This window comes from Dipodomys merriami, unplaced genomic scaffold (assembly GCF_024711535.1).
Source record: "Dipodomys merriami isolate MVZ:Mamm:240054 unplaced genomic scaffold, mDipMer1.0.p SCAF_3, whole genome shotgun sequence".
Taxonomy (NCBI): domain Eukaryota; kingdom Metazoa; phylum Chordata; class Mammalia; order Rodentia; family Heteromyidae; genus Dipodomys; species Dipodomys merriami.
In genome coordinates this window covers 82978173-82998300 of record NW_027204492.1, presented here as the reverse complement: position 1 = coordinate 82998300, position 20128 = coordinate 82978173, and the positions used below count along the sequence as shown (strand labels likewise).

The 20128-nt window shown below is 44.7% G+C and overlaps 1 protein-coding gene across 6 annotated transcripts in view; it reads right to left on the bottom strand.

The window, feature by feature from the left end:
• Window positions 1–20128, bottom strand: part of Kdm5c (lysine demethylase 5C) — a 49758-nt gene that overhangs the window by 963 nt on the left and 28667 nt on the right. For 2 of the 6 annotated variants that reach the window (XM_070040439.1, XM_070040440.1), the window contains exons 13-24: window positions 9060–9179; window positions 8760–8954; window positions 5872–6053; window positions 5659–5783; window positions 5161–5308; window positions 4082–4187; window positions 3078–3436; window positions 2321–2459; window positions 1455–1634; window positions 1156–1293; window positions 384–983; window positions 22–94 (exon numbers count right to left, since the gene is read on the bottom strand). In XM_070040439.1, the coding sequence (XP_069896540.1) occupies window positions 22–94; window positions 384–983; window positions 1156–1293; window positions 1455–1634; window positions 2321–2459; window positions 3078–3436; window positions 4082–4187; window positions 5161–5308; window positions 5659–5783; window positions 5872–6053; window positions 8760–8954; window positions 9060–9179 (2365 nt within the window). The remainder of the gene's footprint in view (window positions 1–21; window positions 95–383; window positions 984–1155; window positions 1294–1454; window positions 1635–2320; window positions 2460–3077; window positions 3437–4081; window positions 4188–5160; window positions 5309–5658; window positions 5784–5871; window positions 6054–8759; window positions 8955–9059; window positions 9180–20128) is intronic. The other 4 variants (XM_070040441.1, XM_070040443.1, XM_070040442.1 and 1 more) reach the window with 3 other exon arrangements.

Genomic DNA, 20128 nt, shown 5'->3' with positions numbered 1-20128 from the left:
CCACACTACAGCTACACGTACCTCTCTTACCTGAGCCCTCCTCTGTGGCTACCTTCTCAGGACTGGTCACACTGTCTCCATTCTCCAACAAGCCCTGGACATGCATAGGAGAGCAGGTATGGGCACGGAAAACTTGAACACAAGAACGAGGAACTATTCTTTTTCCCCCAACCCCAATCCTGGAACCCTCCACCTCCCAGAGGAAGGGAGACATGGGTTTGCCAACAGAGAGAATCTAGGGGTGTGGACTGACACAGGATGGGGAAGGGAGGCTAAGCCAAAAGACACTGAACACTGGAAAACAGAAGCAAAGCTGGAGCCTAAACAGATGTAGGGGCTAGGAGACAGGAATAGGAGGGGAAGAGCTGGGCTGAGTAGCTTACCTTAGGCACATCCTTGCCACTGCTCTCTCTCAGAGAGTCAGAGGCAAGGTCTGCAGGGTAAGTAGGGGGCTCCTCGGGACTGGGTTCAGCCTGGAGCTGTTGGTGGAGCTCAGCCAGCCGTCCCAATAGAGCAGTCACGTCCTCAGAGGCTAGAGCCTGTCTGGCACGGCCTTGCCAGCTGATGGCCCTCTCTGTGAGGCACTGTAGGGCCTCACCCTCAGGCAGCCGCACAGGCAGTCTCTGCAGGGCTACCAGCAGTGCCAGGATGGTCTCCAGGCGTGGGCGCCGTGAGCGCATGCACAGTGGGCACAGGAATTTGGTGTCCCATTCCCACCAAGCCAGCAGTGGGGATGAGGTGGGACTGGGCCTTGGGTAGCTGAGGAGGCGGGGCACTGTCACACACCGCCCATGGAACCAGTCCTGACACAGGTCACACTGCAGAGCTCCCACCCCGGCCGGCACTTGCCCACACACACAGATGGAGGTCGCAGGAGTGGCTGTGGTCGATGATGCCAGTGGACTGGGCTTGGCTGAGTTGGTGCGGCGCAGCTGCAGGATACCCTCCTTCTCCTTCTGCTCCCCCTCCTTGAAGGCCACGATCTGCCGTGCCCAGGATAGGGGGAGAGTAGGTTAGTTGCCTGTCCCCTCAAACATCCCACTCCAAAAGCAAGAGAACTGAGGCTCAGGAGCAAGCGGTCTGCCCATGGTCACCCGGCTCAGACACTCTTATCATTGCCAGGCTCTTTACCCATCTGTGTCTTAAGCATCTTACCACAGAGCCTGGGTCCCTGAGGTCCTGCGCAGACAGCCCCAGCAGCTCTGTGTCAGATTTGTATAACCCCAGCTCCTTCTCCATCCACCGGCTGCGCTTGGTGCTGTCTGAGCCGGCGTCTGCACACGGGCAGAGCACCTGAGGCAGGCAGACAGAGGGGGGATGACCGGGCTTCTCTATGTCCCACACCCTCTCCTCCCCTCCCGAGTGTCCCTTCAAACCCCATGTTGTCATAGAAGCCATCTCACAACAGCCAGACCAGGCAAGGGGAGGCAGTAGGTGAAGGTGCCAGGCCTCACCTCCAACAGCGTGTAGCAAGAATTCTTCTTGAGGAAGGTCTTGGAAGCCTTCTCCCTCCAAGAGTGCGCCGTCAGTACCTGCAGCTCCAGCTGTCTCAGTTCCTCTAGTCCCACAGGGAGGTCCCGGCCCACAGCCACCAGGCCCTCCAAGTCATCCAAGCAGGGGTAGTGGTCACCATTCTGGATAGAGGGACAAGAAGAGTAAGCTGAGTGTCTCTACCTTGAAATATCTAGCGATACTTACTCCATGCTGGGCCCTGAGCTGGGAAGATGAACTGAATTCAACAGTCCTAAGGCAGAAAAAACAGGCCATGTGTTCAGGAACACCCACATACCTCTGTACCCTAACACTTCCATCTACTGGCACGCTCAGTGTAGGACACCAGACTAGCTGTCTGCCATGGCCTGCCTCTTCCCCCCTCCTGCAGGTACCTGTGGTGTTCTACTCCTATGCGACCTGCCTCTCTTACCCCACTAGCCTCATCCTAACCAGCAACCTCATTTATGAGATTCTCTCATATTGTTTTCTAAGCACATTTTGCCTCTTCCCAATGTGCTGCACCCCCTTTCTCCCTCTAGCCCAACTCAGAGTAGGTGTCATCTCTCCCTGGCTAGACAAAAGACCTGGGGTTAAGGCTGGGAAAGTGGCTTAGTGGTAGAGTGCTTGCCTTGCATGCATGAGGCCCTGGGTTCAATTCCTCAGCACCACATAAGCAGAAAAAGCTGGAAGTGGCGCTGTGGCTCAAGTGGTAGAGGTTTAGCCTTGAGCTGAAGAGCTGAGGGACAGCTCCCAGGCCCAGAGTTCAGGCCCCATGACCAACAACAACAAAAAGACCTGGGATTAGAGTTAAGGTAAAGGTTCTCACTTGGATCTCATCCACATCAGCAATCCATGCCCGGGCCTTAGCAAGAGCCTCCTTGAGAGCCTGAATGTTAGGCAGGTGAACAGGGATGTTTTCTGCTTCACGGATTATGGCCTCAAGTGTGGCTGGTGGATGCTTCTGCCTAAAGGTAGGAACAAAGAACAAGAGGACCCAGTTTGGCATGGCCTACTGAGCAAAGCCAAGCCTGACTACCAGAAATGTAGAAACAGACCCACTGAGTACTTGTTATTTCCACTGCTATTTGGATCTACTTGCCCTTATCTTGCCAGGGAGAGGTGGCAGGCCCTGTACCCATCTAACCATATGTACCTATTCATCCTTCTATCACAGCTACTACACCTCTACTTCTCTGCCAGTGTATCGGTCAGCTGGAAGTGATTGCATACACCACTTGGGTGCATGACCTGTGGTTGCAGTCTGTCAGATGGTGCCATGTGTGGCACCTATCACCTTCTTGCGATCTGTGCTTTCTATACATGAGTGCATGCCAGCCTACAGGGCTAGTCCTCTATGCATTATTTGTTTCTGTTCTCCATGAGCCTACACCTACCCTCTGTATACATAGATTTAAAAATAAAAGTAAGTTTTATAAGAAAACTTCTAAGCTTTCAAAAACAAGTAAGAGTCAAATACATAGAATGTGTGTGATACCCACAGCTACCCATGACAGTCATCTTCAAGTTCCCCACTAAACTCGGAAAGGGTGTCATAGGGCAGGGAGGGGAATAGCTGGACCTACCTGGCTTCCAGGCAGAGGTGGGCTTTCTCCTCCCAGCGTTCAGCAATGGTCAGCAGCTCCTGAAGCTCAGCCCGGGCCTTATCCACAGCAGAGCTAGGGGCAACACTGGCACCCGCAACCAACAGTCCCCGCATGACAGCCAGGGTGCCCCTTCGGGCAGAGGGGGCCAGTGTGCGTTTTACCTCATCCAGCCACCGTGCCTGTTCCACCTGCCGCTGGAGCTGCTGGGCCTCAGGCACCTCCACCCCCAGCTGCTGCCCTCTCTCCAACAGGGATTGCAGTAGCCCAGGATTGGAGGGCAGTGAGGCCAGGGCCTCACACGCTTCAGCCTGGTAGGCCTCCACCTGTTCCAGGATGCCCTGCCAGAGTACAGGATGAAGAACAAACTCCTCAGCTGGGCCCACCTAGAGATCCCATGACTACATATTGTTGCCCTGCTTCCATTCTTCCCCTACAAGCTTGAGGAAACAGGGAATCTGACACAGGCTGTACTCTACTTCTCTAGACTCCGTGACAGCAATTCCTAACACTGATTGCTCATTAGAATTCCCTATGAAATTTGTTAAAATGCATGGTCCTGGGTCTTATTACTAGAGATTATTTAAAAAGGCTGGTTATGAATTTGTGCCTTACTTCTATAAGGACTCTCAGAGCACTGTTAAGTCCCTATGCCCTATGCTATGCTTAGACATTGCACAAACCCTCATGTTTACACTGCCATCCCATGCCTTTTCCATCCTATTTCTCCTCTCCTTTCATGAATTTTGCTCAATTTCCCAAACTTTCCAGGCCTAAGGAACACTAATGACTACCTCCATCAGGAAATCTTCCTCTTTACTCATACCCGTTCCTCAAATTCCACACCTCCCATTATTTCCTCATACACATACATCCTATCTCACCCAAATACTTTACGCTTCCCCCAAAGAATCCAGTGTAGCCTGCTACTCAGGTTTCCCAATTCCCCTAATCCCTCAGTAGCACTCCAGCCCACCTCTCCTCACCTTAACATCCCCAATCTGGTGCATGGCACAAGGAAGATTGTTCATCTGGTCCAGAAAGGCCCGAAGTTCAGCCAAGGTCATCTGTAGGCCAGCCACCCTGTGGGGACTATGGAGTTTCACATGTAGAGTTCACATCCAAACCCAGTCCTCTCCCCTGATTTCTGTGCTAATAGTCAATAGCTTTCCTCGCCACATCTGTCCATCTTGATTTTGCATTTTAGGGTTCCTCCAACTGCCCAGGTGGCAGGGAGGGTTTTTTTTTTTTTGGGGGGGGGGCTTGAACTCTGGGCTTTGGCACTGTCCCTCAGCTCTTCAGCTCAAGGCGAGTGCCTACCACTTGAGCCACAGTGCCACTTCCAGTTTTTCTGGTGGTTTATTGGAGATAAAAGTCTCACGGACTTTTCCTGCCCGAGCTGGCTTTGAACCATGATCCTCAGATCTCAGCCTCCTGAGTAGCTAGGATTACAGGCGTGAGCCACCAGTGTCCAGCTCAGGGAGGGTTTTTAAATATAAGTTTCATTTTTTTCAGATGATGAAGGACATTAGGAGAGAGGGAATTATTTTTCAAGCTGCAGAGGAAGTTTAAAAACCCACTGACAGTAACAAAACCCCAAATTTTCCTTTTTGTTAAAATGGTGCTAAGACTCAAACCCAGAGCCTCTTCACATGCTAGGCAAGTGCTCTCCCACTGAGCAGACACACCCCTGGCACTTAGATTTTTCAATTCATACTCTACTGTGAACCTAAAGCTATGTAAGCTGATTCAAGTTTTCATGTCTGTCCTGTTCTTCCCACTAAACATCCCCAACTTCTTGCCCATAAACTCTCTCAACCTATCTCTCATATTTCCTAATGGTACTGAAAAAATAACTTCTGGCTTTCTTATTGCTCAGGCTCTCCTCTGCATGCTAAATTGTCTGGTCTCTTGCATTCTTCAACATTTCCTAAGCTATCTAATATTTGTGACTTCCTGCTAATGTTCTATGTACCCAATGGTATTCAGTCTGCCCCTTGTACTTTTCCAAGGTTACTGGATCCTCGGCAAGCTACCTCTGCCCCAACACCTCAAGCCACCATACCCAGCTTCCTGGCCGCTGACCAATCCCAGAGCTCGGGACACGCAAGCCTCAGCCTCACTCAAGCAGTTCTTCAGTTGCTGCAGTAGCTCACTGTTAGGAAACCTTCGCTCACGGGCCTCAGACTCTAGTGCCCTTAGCTCTTCAAGACCTGGAGGAAGAATGAGAATAGTAGTGTTTAGTAAAGGTGGAGGAAGGGGGGTCAGGGGAAACAACAAAAAAAGGGGGATCTAGGAATGTGGTTTAGCAGTAGAGTGCTTGCCTAGCATGCATGAAGCCCTGGGTTCAATTCCTCAGTACTACATAAGCAGAAAAAGCCAGAAGTGACACTGTGGTTCAAGTGGTAGAGTGTTAGCCTTGAGCAAAAGAAGCTCAGGGACAGTGTACAGACCCTGAGTTCAAGCCCCAGGACTGGCAAAAAAAAGGGAATGGAACTTGCCTGTGGAGAATCCTTCTGCCCCCTCTTGTCCTGCCCTTCCCACCCCCTAGCCAATCACTCACTGCGCTTTCTTCCATCTTCCACCTCTAGTGCCACTCGTACTTTGTTGGCCCAGGTGTCAAAGGACTCAGCTCGAACCTTCAGCTTATGCAGCATGGCAGGGAGCTCATCTAAGGTATACCGATAGCTGGGAAAGAGAACAAGGAAGACTACATTTGGCCCAGCTCTATATCCTTTTCCTTGTTCAATTTCCTCTGGGTAGGTCCCAAGCTCACCGCAGATACTGCCGACTACTGGAGCACTTGCAGAGATCATTAATGTGGGAAAGGCAGACAAGACCATCTGGGCAATCATAGCAGGCTAGGGCAGACAGGAAGCATGTGGTCTTGCACTTGATGCACTGGCGCTCATCATCTGGGAGCAGTTCAAAAGCCTCTCGTTCGGCCTCTGTGATACCCTGGGGAATTCAATGCATACATCATATAGAACCAGACAAGGTAGCAGAAACCCCCATCTTAGCTACTACAGAGCCCCACTTTTAACTCAAATCTATGCTGAGGGTCATGAGGGTTAGGAGGACAAATATCACAGTGAACACCTGTCCACTGTGGGGAAATCAGATTAAGGTACAATCAGGTCAGTGTGGCTTGAGGCAGAATTTTATAGAGGAAGAAAAATCAGGTAAGATTCAAATCAGTACAAACCATCTTTTGGGTGAGAAAAGACGATGGAAAATAGTAAACCAAGGTACCAAAGGGGTGGCAATGTAGGAACTAGGAAATCATGCTGGCTTCCGGTTACTCAGCACTCACTATGTTCCAGGCACTGCTGCTTAGCAGGCAGGAGAAAGTATGCATTCTGAGCTTAGACACGTGCAATAAGATTTCCCAATAACTCAAGGACTTCGGGGTTGGGAAGGTGGCTCAGTGGTAGAGTGCTTGCCTTGCATGCATAAGGCTCTGGGTTCGATTCCTCAGCACCACATAAGCAAAAAGAAAAAAGCCAGAAGTGGCGCTATGGCTCAAGTGGTAGAGCGCTAGCCTTGAGCTCAAGAGCTGAGGGACAGCACCCAGGCCCAGAGTTCAGGCCCCACGACCGGACCCCCCCCCCTAAAAAAAACCCTCAAGGACTTCATCTGCTGCTCAGAAAAAGCAACCTATTTCCAGAAAGAAGCTAGCTGTGTTGGACTAACTGAAAGATAATGCAATTATTAGTAAATTTCGGGATTTGAAAGGGAAATGTTGACTTAACATTCCAACTTAACAACTTACATTTTTTTTGCCTTACATTCCAACTTTAACAACTACCCTCTGTATAAAGCAATCAGCCAAATGCGAATTAGAAATCCTGCACTTCCACTTATTTGTGTGAACATGTATAAACCTCTCTGTGTCTGTGCCATTATTTTCACTGGGGTGTTCCAATGATTAGTAAAACAAAGATGGTAAGTATATTAGTACTTTGAATTAAGTACCCAACAAATATTTATTATTAGTTGCTCTAATTTTCAGGTAAAAATATGCATCTCACAGTCATCATCTCACTGTAAAAAAGGAAGACTCTAAGTCACAGAGAGGGTGAGGATTTGACTGAAGTCAATTTTGAATCCAAAGAGAAAAGCTGAAGTCTCTGGATTTCTTTGGATCACTGGTTCTTGAAAACTGGATGAAAACTGAGTCCTCCAGAAGAGTACTCAAACACATATAATCAGTTCTGAAGGATTCCAGAATTCATCTCTGATGGAAAGGACAAGTTTACAAAACTCTGAACGTCAGGATGGAAGGTTTGTTTATTCTCTCTACCTTACTTTGGCTCTGTCAATTGTATGCCACAGCCACAGGACCATTATTCAATAACAACAAAGAAAATGATGCATGGAAAAACTTAAAAACTAGCACCACAACTAAGAAGGCCTTAACTTCTAACACCATTATAGCTAAAACACTTCCTACAGACCATACTCACAGGAAAGTTATACTTGAACATTAAATCAGAAGCTATTACCCAAAACAGCCAGAACTGACACCATAGCACCAGTATTCCTTTGTAATTCTTTTTCCATATTCTGGAAATCAAGGCCAAGGCCTTGTACATGCAAGGTTAACTGTTTCCCCACTGTTCTATACCCACAGCCCTTCTTTGTAATCTTCTAAAGGGTTCTCACTAAGTCAGTTTGCTAAGCAAATATGGGATATGAAGGAAGCAGCTGAAGCTACATAAGTGGACTTTATAGCTGTGCATAGCTGCCACTCAACTACATATACAACAGACATGTTTAAAAGAAATCTATTAAAGAAAGACTGTTTTCAATTTGGTAACATTATTGACCTAGAATTACTGAACCATCTGAATGTAAGAAAACGGCATTTCCTAAAAAAGTTCCATATTTATTTTTTTCATGTACCAGTAATAGCAGCTGCTGCCAGAAAAGGGAAGTAATAAGTCTTTTCTGTAGATCACTACACTCAAGCTTTAAGACTTCCTTGTACTGGGCTGGGAAGGTGGCTCAGTGGTAGAGCGCTTGCCTTGCATGCATGAGGCCCTGGGTTCGATTCCTCAGCACCACATAAGCAGAAAAAAAAAGCCGGAAGTGGCGCTGTGGCTCAAGTGGTAGAGCGCTAGCCTTGAGCTGAAGAGCTGAGGGACAGCGCCCAGGCCCAGAGGTCAGGCCCCACGACTGGACCAAAAAAAAAAAAAAAAAGACTTCCTTGTACTTACTTAAGTGTTTATTTCATTTTATGAAGTGAGATTATCATTTACAGTGTACATAACTTGATATGGTGACCCAGATAATCAAGCAGAGGGGTTTTATGCATCTGTTTGTTTTGCTAGGTCATTTGCATAATGGAATGGCGGGTATACCAATACCTGCTAAAAGTCAATTACTGCAGTATTATCTATGATCCACTCAATGTTCCAAAAAGATAAGCCTATTTCCTGTTTTTCAGATGGGGAAAAAAACACTTAGTGAAGTAAAGTGATGGGTCTAAGTTTGCTGGTAAAGGGGAGAGTTAAGAAATGAAATAGTTTTCAGTTGAGGTGTGCCTAGTTCATTTCACCAAGCAAGAGCAAAGGTTTTATCTTTTCCTTCACATCACACTTGTCTTTCCCAATATCCCCCCAGGTAAGGGTGCCAAATCTACAGCAATATCCCACCACTCACTTTCTCTAGCAGAGCCTTTCGTAGGCGCCGCTCCTCCTGCACCATTATGAACATCTCTTTATGTACGGCTGCTGCCAGGTTCAGGTCCAGCTTCTCAGGGCACGCAGCCATCTTGCAGATGAGCTCTTCATGGGAGAAGACGCAGTATCTTCGGAGCCGGCGGTAGTGCTCAATGCACTGACGCCCAGCTGGCAGCTGTGAACAGGTGTCAAGTCTGGGGCCAAGTCTAAAGGAAGTGGTACCTCAGCTTTCCCACAACCTTTCTGTTTCTCCCTCCTACTCCACACACTCTGGACTCACCCAGTCAGCAGTACAAAAGTTGACAGCCTCAGCAAAGTTGTAGCCTTGGTTGAAGCCGCTGTGGTAAGCACGAGGAAAGGTGATGACGAATTCTCCTGCACACTGGTTTGTGCGAACAACCTAAGGAACAAGACAGCCTATGCAGTGAGATAAGAGATTTTCTAGTCTGCAGAAATCTGACCTAAGTAAGATAGGGTGCTTAAGAAAACAAAGTTTCAGGAAACACAGTATGACAACAGAATCCCATCCCCTTCAACTCTCAAAAAAAAAAAAAACAAAAACCCTCAGATTCTATCATCATTTTAATCTACGTGAACAGATAACATCCTGATTTGAGTTCAAATTAGAAATGAAGCCTATTTTGACTTCCAAGTAATTTTTATGTGTGTGAGACAGTCCTGGGGCTTGAACTCAAGGGCCTGAGCACTGTTTCTCCCCTAGCATTTGTGCGCAAGGCTAACACTCGAGCCACAGCTCTATTGATTTTTCCTTTCTTGGTGATTAATTGGAGATAAGAGTCTTACGGACTTTCCTGCCTGTGCTGGTTTTGAATCGTGATCCTCAGATCTCAGCCTCCTCAGTAGCTAGGATTATAGGTGTGAGCCACTGGCAGCTGGCTCCCCAGTTTATTTTTTTATGAAAGTTTTTTCATTAAGCTGGCCAAGCTTTACATCAGTAGTCAAGAGATGAAGTTTAAGAGTCAAATGGTTCTGTGAGATTTTCATTAAGCTGGCCAAGCTTTACATCAGTAGTCAAGAGATGAAGTTTAAGAGTCAAATGGTTCTGTGAGATTTGCAGATCCTGTCATACATCCTTAGAGCCAATCACTTGTACCTTATTATTTTGGCACTGACTATAACAATCCTAAATAGTGTATTTCTAGGCTAGGTAAAAACAGCTTCAGGCTTCTCAATTTGCTTGGATTTCTATGTATATTATTAAGTATTTAAACCCAACCTTGCTGACAAGTGTCCATTTTTCTTTTCTATACATTTCACCTTACTTTAGCACTTTCATGAAGCCTTCTGGGATTTTTTGTTGTTATTTTATTTTTGTTCATTTTATTTTCTTGAGACAAGATCTCACATGTAGATTAGGCTGGCCTGCAACTCACAAACCTCCTGTGCCAGTTTCCAAAGTGTCTGAATTATAAGCATGCATCTTTGTGTAGCCATATGATCTGCTCAGATGTAGAGGAGCTTTTCTCCCAAGAATCTCACACTCCTGCAACATGTCTCTTGTTTCCTAGATCCTATGTACTCCTCTCTCTTGGTTCATTCCTTTGCTGTGCTTGAACATTTCTTTCAATGTCTTCCTGAAAAATGGTGGGAAGAAGTTTTTCTTTTGGGGAGGAGGAGGCAGTTTCTATTCTCAGCTCTCACACTTGACAGCATATAGAATTCTAAGATGAAAATCATTTGGGAATTTTGCTCTGGTCTTCTAGATTCTAGTCTTGCTTTTGAAAAAAATCAGAACCCATTCTATTTTCTGATCTTTGAATGGTAAACCTATTTCTTCCTCAAGAAGTTATAGGACTCTTCTGGTCCCAGAGTTTGATAAGAAATTTTACAAGATTTATCTTGGTATGGATCTATTTTTATTCATGTACTGAGTAGATCTCTTTGATTGTGGTAAGTCTTATGGTCAAAGAAACTTTCTTGAACAGTTTCATTAGTGACTTGATCATCTCAGGTTTGTTTTTTGTGTGTGTGTGCCGGTCCTAGATATTGAACTCAGGACCAAGGCACTGTCCCTGAGCTTTTTGCTCAAGGCTAGAGTACTCTACTACTTGAGCCATAGTTGTACTTCTGGCTTTCTGGTGGTTACTTGGAGATAACAGTCTCACAGATTTTCCTGCCCAGGCTGGCTTCAAACCTTGATCCTAGAATTTATATCTAAACTCTTTAATTTTCTCTCCCTTTTCTCATCGTTTTCTGGTGCTGGTCCTGGAGCTCAGACTCAGGGTTTGGCCTAAGCACTCTACCACTGAAGCCATGGCTCCATTTGTGGCTTTCTTGTTGGTGGTTAATTGGAGATAGAGTTTCACAGAATTTCTTATCCAGGCTGGCTTTGACTTACAATCCTAAAATCTCAGCCTCCTAAGGTAGCACGAGCCATCTGCAGCTGGCCCTTTTCCCATCTTTGCATTCCATTCTCTGGGAGAGTCTTCACCTATTTATTGTCTAAGCATTGCTTTTTGTTTTGTTTTGTTTTGAGTTTTGCTATCATAGTTTTAATCTCCAAGAGCTTAGTAGCTTCACGGTATGCTGTTTATGAAAGTTTTTGGTATGCTCTTTTAAAAATAATATCCTGTTTTTGCTGTTTTGCAGTATGGTAGTCCTATTTTATCCAAAGATTATTTCTAAGACTGAATGGTAACTTCAGATAGCATTGAACCCCTGATGTTTTTTTCCTAGATGCATACACAAATTTAATTAAGCAATGTAGACATAGCTTTTGCGATTTCAAATGTTAAAACTAGCACAACTAGCACAATTTTTTTTCCTTTGTAATTTCATGGACAGACTTACTGTAAAGTTTACCAAACAAAAGCTCAGCATACAATTTTCTTTCCTTGCCCCAAAACTTTTATCTTTCCAATTAAATTGGGGGAAAGGGATAATGCGTGTGTGTCTGTGTGTGTGTAAGCATGTGTGAGTGCATGTGTGCATGCATGTTAGTCCTGGGACTTGAACTCAGGGCCTGGACTCTGTCACTGAGCTGTTTTGTTTGTCTAGTGTTCTACCACTCGAGTGACAGCTCCACTTCTGGCTTTTTGGTGGTTAATTGGAGATAGGAGCCTCACAAACCCTTATGCCCAGGCTGACTTCGAACCACAAACCATGATCCTCAGATCTATGCTTCCTTAGTAGCTAGGATTAAAGAGGGGAGCCACTGGTCCCTAGCTTATTTCATTTAAAGAAAACATTGTAGAGCTTGTCTTTGATGTTTTGTTTCTCTTTTTCTTTTTTCTTTGCAAGGATTGAGGCTTCAGCACAGGACTTGAGCTTGTGCTTTAAAACTCTTCATTCATGGCTTGCATTTTACCACTTAAGACATACCTCCAGTTCAGCATTTTACTGGTCAATTGGAGATAGTCTTACAGACTTTTAGGCTGTGTCCTCTCAGTCTCCTAAGTAACTAGAATTATAAGACTGAGTCACTTGCACCTGCCTTTCGGCATATGTGAATTCCCTTCACCACAATTGTACATTGGAGTAATTCCTAAATAAAATTATACAGCATGGATATACTGTACAAAAAGGAAAATTCATACTTCAGGCAGGCTAGATCAGGATGGTACAGGATTTCATCATGCTATTCAGAATAGAATGTAATTGAAAACTGATGACCTATTTATGGTTTGGAATTTCCCATTTAATATTTTTGGACTGCAACTGACCAGGGGTAACTGAAACCACAGAAAGCAAAATAATGGATAAGGGAGACTATATATGCTTACCTCTGAAGATAATAATAAGGTTTCAAAAAAAATGATGAGGTTTCTTTTCCTTTTGAAGTATTTCTCCCTGCCGGGCCTCTGTTTCTCCAAGTTGCTTTCTCCCTGTTTTTCTGGTTCTATTTTATTTTCATTGGTTATCTGTTAATCTGTGGCTACCTACTTAAATATAGAGGAAGAGACAAAAAACTGAATGGATGCACTAAGTACATAGGTGATGCTTATCAGCTTCACCATTTAGTCTGGAAACTGTCATTTTTTTCTTTCACACCAGTTAGATTCTCCAAAGAAAATTCACATTTAAATTTTTTAAATTTACTTATTTGCTGCTAGTCCCAGGGCTTGAATATAGGGTCTGGATGCAGTTCCTGAGCTGCTTTGTGCTCAAGGCTACCACTTGGGTGATGGCGCCACAGTAGCTTTTTCTGAGTAGTTTATTGGAGGTAAGAGTCTCACAGACTTTTCTGCCCGGGCTGGCTTTGAACTGCGATTCTCAGTTCTTAGCCTCCAGAATTGCAGGCATGGGCCACAAGTGCCCAGCTAAAACTCATTTTTATTTTTTATTTTTTTTAGGTCTGTCATGGGGCTTGACTCTGGGCCTGGGCACTGTCCCTCAGCTCTTCAGCTCAAGGATAGTGCTCTACCACTAGAGCCACAGCGCCACCTCCAATTTTCTGGTCATTATTTAGAGATAAGAGTCTCACAGACTTTCTTGCCCAGGCTGGCTTTGAACTGCAATCCTCAGCCTCCTGAGTAGCTAAGATTATAGGCGTGAGCCACCAGTGCCCACTTCACTTTTTTTTTTGCCTGTAAGAAAAAAGGCCTGTCTGCCCATGTTCTAACAACCAAGGAAGATAATTGGAAACCTCAGTATCCAGTATGTACACAATGATAAATCCTAGTAAATTTTCACTTCAGTTCCATCCTTAACTGTACCTAAGGAGACCAAAGACTTCTCTTTTAACTTCTTCAGAAATAAATCTTTTTCATTAATTATTTTTTATTTATTTTTGTTGGTCATGGGTCTTGAACTCTGGGCCTGGGCACTGTCCCTCAGCTCTTCAGCTCAAGGCTAATGCTCTACCACTTGAGCCACAGTACCTCTTCTGGTTTTCTGGTAGTTTATTGGAGATAAGAGTCTCACAGACTTTCCTGTCTAGGCTGGCTTTGAACTGCAATCCTCAGATCTCAGTCTCCTGAGTAGCTAGGATTACAGGTGTGAGTCACCAGCACCTAGCATGAATTATTTATTTTTAAAGATGTTTAATTAGCATAATTAGTTGTATAAGGGGGGGTTCCACTGTGACATGCCCACATACATGTAATATATCCCAACAACCTCACCTCCTATATCAGTCTCCCTTAGCCCCTTCCTCTTAAAACAATTTCAGTTGGTTTCATAGTTCTATTTTCATACCTACTCATTCCCCCACTGCTTTATTTTTCTATCATTTTTTACTGTCTATTAGTTATTCCAAGGGTTTTTTTTGGCCAGTCCTGGAGCTTGAACTTGCAGCCTGGGCACTGTCCTTGAGCCTCTCTGTGCTCAAGGCTAGCAGTCTACCACTTGAGCCACAGAGCCACTTCCAGCCTTTTCTGTTTATGGTGGTACTGAGGAATGGAACCCAGGGCTTCATGCATGCTAGGCAAGCACTCCACCACTAAGCCACATTCCCAGCCCCTCCAAGGGGTTTAACTACAGTATTCATGTGTGAATATTATATTTCAATCAGAACAATCCCCTCTGCTGTTTTTTGCTCTGCTTCTCACCTACTTACTGTTTAACAGCTTCAGTGAGATTTCTTAAACCCTTTTTATAAATAGATGCAATGTATTGTAATATGGAAAAGAATCTCAAGTTTTTTTTTTCTCCCTTCTTGGGGGTTAAAATCAGGGCCTGGGAGCTGTATCTGAGGTTTTTGTTTTTTTTGTTTTTGTTTTTTTTTTTCTGCTCAAGGCTAGCTGGCTTCAAACTGAAATCTTCAGATCTCAGCCTCCTGAGAAACAAGGATTACAGGTGTGAGTCACTGTTGTCCTATAAATCTTTTTTTTTTTACATAGATATAAGCCAATCTTAACCCTCAACACACACCTTCTTCTTTACTCTCATACTACCCAATCCCACTGACTACAAACCTTTAGGGGATTCAAAGGTATAAATTAGGTTTGTTCTAAAAGGTTCCCAGTATCAGCTTAATCCTATTTGCTCATCTCCCTTCTAGTTGTCCATTTTCTGATTTTTAAAACAAATCTCTTTGTGTCATTTTACTGGGGTTTCCATAAGGAAAGGAAGTAGGCATGTGTATATTAAATTTGTCTCTAACCAAGATGAACATGCAATGCTGGGGAAGGTTTAGGAAAGGTAGTCTCCCTAACACAACCAATAAATTCTAATCTGAAAAATGAAGCTTTTTAGGTGTGCTGGGGATTTAACTGAGTTAAACATATATATTTGTATATATACACACATATGTATATATAATTTAACCAACTATTCCTCTGCTAGGATTCTCGAATAATTTAGGGGCAAATTAACATCTTGACAATATTGTGTTCCCATTCATAAATACATGTCCACATTTATTCTCTGGTCATGTATCAGCTCCACCTTATATTTTCTCCTTCTTAATCTCTACTTAGAAGCAACACTGCTGATAGTATTTTTTTTGCCAATCCTGGGGCTTCTCAGGGCCTGGGCACTGTCCCTGAGCTTCTTTTGCTCACAGCTAGCACTCTACCACTTGAGCCACGGTGTCACTTCCAGCCTTTTCTGTTTATGTGGTATTGAAGAATCGAACCTAGGGCTTCATGCATGCTAGGCAAACAATATACCACTAAGCTACATTGCCTCTGGCATTTTTAACCTCTATTATTGTGCTGGCTTCTATAACTAGCCACCAAAACAATTTTTCCAGAAAAATGCAAATTTGACCATGGCATACCTCTGCTAAGGCCCTCTTGAATCCCTATATCCACCGGATAAAGCCATACTCTGAGAGGTAAATTCTTACTCTTCTATCATGGAACCATTTCCTGGTACCCCATTCCTAAAAGACCCAATCTACCGTTTTCCTGCAGCACTTCTTTTTTTTTCTTGTCGGTCATGAGGCTTGAACTCTGGGCTTGGGTACTGTCCCTGTGCTCTTCAGCTCAAGGCGAGCACTCTACCGCTTGAGCCACAGCACCACTTCCAGTTTTCTAGTGGTTTATTGGAGATAAGAGTCTCATGGACTTTCCTGCCCGGAATGGCTTTGAACTGTGATCCTCAGATCTCAGCCTCCTGAGTAATTAAGATTACAGGTGTGAGCCACCGGCACCCCGCTGTCCTGCAGCACTTCTTATACCTTCATTCCACCTGTTTCTGCTCATCGTACTCAATTGGACAGTGCATACCCAAAGGCAGGAACTGGTTTACTGACTTACAGGGTGGTGACCAGTACTCTTTTTTTTTGGGGGGGGGGTCCAGTCGTGGGGCCTGAAATCTGGGCCTGGGGGCTGTCCCTCAGCTCTTCAGCTCAAGGCTAGCGCTCTATCACTTGAGCCACAGCGCCACTTCTGGCTTTTTTTCTTTTTGCTTATGTGGTGCTGAGGAATCGAACCCAGGGCCTCAGGCATGCAAGGCAAGCGCTCTACCACTGAGCCACCTTCCCAGCCCCTGACCAGTACTCTTATACTCTTATACTCTTATACTCTTATAGAATCTGCTGAACAATCAAGTTTCGTATCTAATTTTATAGATAAAAAATTAACTCCCATAGAAGCCTTAGGTAGCAAAACCAGGAGTTGAACACAATATTTTTGCCTTCCTCTGAAGTTAAACTCTCATTTGGGCAATGTTAACTTTATTGTTTCCTATATGGTGATTTAAAAGAGGATTCATAGATAGTTGTAACGATGTACACTTGTAATTGCATCACTTGGGAGGCTGAGGCCTCCCAGTTCCAGACTGGATTAGGCTACATAGCAAGAACCTATCACAAATGAGAAATTAAAAATAGCATTCTTTACATTGTGCAAATGTTGAACAGCCAGAAAGCTAAACCAAGGCATATATTCATCAATAGGTGAAATGAATATTATTGGGCCATAAAAGGAATTAATTCTGACACATGCTACATTGTGAATGAATCTTGAAAACACACTGAGAGGCCCTTCACACACAAAAAAATGTATTATTCTATTTATATGTACTAGGGAGGAAAAAAAAATCTAGAACAGAAAACAGATGAGTGGATGCTTAGAATGGAGAGTGGCTACAAATGGCATGACAGAGCTTCCTAAGAAGACAAGTATATTTTAAAACTAGATTGCAAAGATGGCAGCATAGCTGTAAATTTACTGGCTTGTACATTTAAAATGGATGAATTTACAGTATGCAAACCATTTTACAATAAAGCTGTTAAAAGAAACATAAAAGGACAGTTATAAAATATTCTAGACACAGCACTGTCCAAGAGAAATATGCTAGGCTCATATGTAATTTCAGATTCTTTACTACCCACATTAAAAAAGTAAAACGAGCTCTCTGCTCTCTGCTCTTTTCTAGCTCTTTCTCAGCTCTTTCCTTCTCTTCTCTTTCCTAGCTCTCTCTTTCCCACCTTTCCCAGATGTTCTCTTTTCTAGCTTTTCTCTTCTCTTTCCCAGCTTTCTCTTTCCTAGCTCTCTCTTTCCCACCTTTCCCAGATGCTCTCTCTCTGCTCTTTTCTAGCTCTTTCTCAGCTCTCTTTTTCCCAGCTCTCTCTTCTCTTTCCCAGCTCTTTCCCTGCAGGGCTACTGAATAAACCTACCCCTTACCTGAATACCACATGCGTGGTGCTGTTCTTACTCGGCTACCTCTTTTTAAAAACCTAACGTAAATGGTGCCATGACTTGGATAAAGGGCTTAAAGTCAGAATAGGTGGGATTCCTCTCTGGTTTTTTTTTTTTTCCTTTTTTTTTTTGTTTGTTCTTCCCTTTCTGCTCTGAGGAACACCCACAGTTCTGACGGCCTTTTGTGAACCCATCTGTCTGCTGCGGACACAGCGCATCGATACCATTGCTGACCTTCACATCCACGTCCACACCACTTCTCTACTTTGGTGAGTGAAACTACTCTCTACGGCTCTCTGTGGCTCAGTCTCTGTCCAGATGTAGCGCCACGCCAGAGAGCTCCTACGGCCTTTAGCTGAAAGGCCGGTCACCTCTGAAGCCGAGGACGCTTGGTTTTGGGGGCTTGGCCATTTTTCTCTAGAGGGCTCTGGGGGAAGTGGGGATGCTGCTTCTGCCTGGTCAGCTCTCCTTCACTCACCAGACTGACTCTCCTACTCATGTAATGGGGTGCTGCGAGTCACGCCTGAGCCGTGAAACCCCTTTGAAATGCCTCCTGCGCTCCCTGGAAAGCCAGAGAGCCTAATTTTATACCATTCTCAGATGTAGACAGTTTTTGCCACTGCAATGGTAAATGGTCAGAAGTCGTTTACTTTCAGGCTCTCATTGCTCTCTCTCTGCCATTCATGTCCTATCTCTTCCTTTCTCTTTTCTACATTTTGGCTTGTGCCTTGAAGAGTGCGACGCAGGCTGGGTCCCAGGGACCCCCCCCCCCGGCCCATCTAGGTTCCCTCTCAAAGGCTAGCCAATGTAGGCTTCATCTATTTGTTCAGGGTTTCTTTGCATTTTTCAGAAATTCACCATCTTGAGTTCGCCATCTTGGCCACATGGTAGGTTAAGGGTTTGGCCCCATCTGGCCCTTAACCTTCCACCAAGTTTACTACTCCACCCAGCTATTCTAAGGTGCCTTGCTAACAAGTTGCTCTTTTCACAGGCCCTGGCAACTGAGGCCCAACCATGTGATGTGGTTTGTTAGCAAAGATGTCTAAATACTGTTGTCAAAATTTTAGATTTTGAGTTTTGCCTTTTTTGTTTTGTGTTGTATATTCTACTGACTACATGGTTCTAAAATATTGGGCATATCTGTGCTAAAATTCTCATCACATCTAATGAGTTTTGTCATTTCAGAATATTTGTTGGCAATTCTTTTTTTTTTTTTTTTGGGTCCGGTTGTGGGGCCTGAACTCTGGGCCTGAGGGCGGTCCCTCAGCTCTTCAGCTCAAGGCTAGCGCTCTACCACTTGAGCCACAGCGCCACTTCCTGCTTTTTCTTTTTGCTTATGTGGTGCTGAGGAATCGAACCCAGGGCCTCATACCTGTAAGGCAAGTGCTCTACCACTGAGCCACCTTCCTAGCCCCTTGTTGGCAATTCTTGATAAGGACCAGGTAAGCTCTACTTATTCTATTTGATCTCCTTGTTGCTTTAATTGGAAATAATAAAGGGCTTTTGTGGCAAAGATTGCAGTTCAAAGCCAGCCCAGGCTGAAAAATCCCTAAGATTCCATCTCCCAACTAACCTGCAAAGAGCCAGGCTGGAAGCATGGCTCAAGACTCTTATCTCTAACCAGCCAAACACTGGAAGTGGTACTATAACTCAAAGTGGTAGGGCACTAGCTTTGAGCAGAAGTGGTCAGGGACAATGCCCAGGCCTTGAGTTCAAACCTCCTTGAATACCAACTGGGACAAGCCATCCCAGCAACGAGCACCTCGACTCAGCCAGTCTGGGGAACAAGGGAACATGGAGAGCAGTAAGAGGAGATGATGTCTCATCAGCTACTTTGTGCCTGCCCTTTCAAAATTAACCAGAGCCGGGAGGTCAGTAGAAGTAAGAAGCCTGCCCATCCAATGTCTAACCTGTCTACCTATTAACTGAACAGGATTTTATATTCTTGCCTTTGTCACTTGACTTCTCTACCTACTCGCCAGATGTCAGAAGTAGCTAGGCACATTTCTACCAACATTTTCAGCCCCAAGTCCTTCCTCTTGCCATTTATTTGCTCGCTAGTATTTTTTTTTCCAGCCCCTCAATGCTCATGAGATTTCTCCAGACTTCACCTAAGGACTCAATCCACCAAGGGACAGCTGCTGCTCGCTGCCTTCTCTGGGAGGGGACCAAATTCCAGCCTTTTACCCCTATTGCCGAAGCCCCTTGTCAGCAGGAAGTAGCCAGAGAGAATCCGTGCCCTATTTCATGATTATTAAAAGGTTGCAATGTAAGTTCTGCTCCTGGATGGCTAGCAGACTCCACCCTCCTCCCTGCAAAGTCTCCACCCAGTACCTGCATTACCTAGGCAACTGGAACACCTGGAAGAGGTCACATCTGCATCCACTGAGGTCACATCTGAATTTGATGTGGCCACACCTTTCTCCGCCCATACCCTAGATAAGGCCTAGCCCAGGCCCAGACGCCCTCTCTCTGCTCTCTGCTCTTTTCTAGCTCTTTCTCAGCTCTTTCCTTCTCTTCTCTTTCCTAGCTCTCTCTTTCCCACCTTTCCCAGATGCTCTCTTTTCTAGCTCTTTTCTCTCTTTTCTCTTCTCTTTCCCAGCAGGTCTACTGAATAAACCTATCCCTTACCTGGAAAAAAAAAAAGTAAAACAAAACAGGTAAAATTACTTTCAATATTTTAACAAAGCCATTATAATTTTGTATAAATGGCATACAAAAGTATTTGTGAGATACTTTACATTCTTTGTTTCATACTAAGTCTTAAAATCCAACATGTATTTTCCACTTTCAACACACT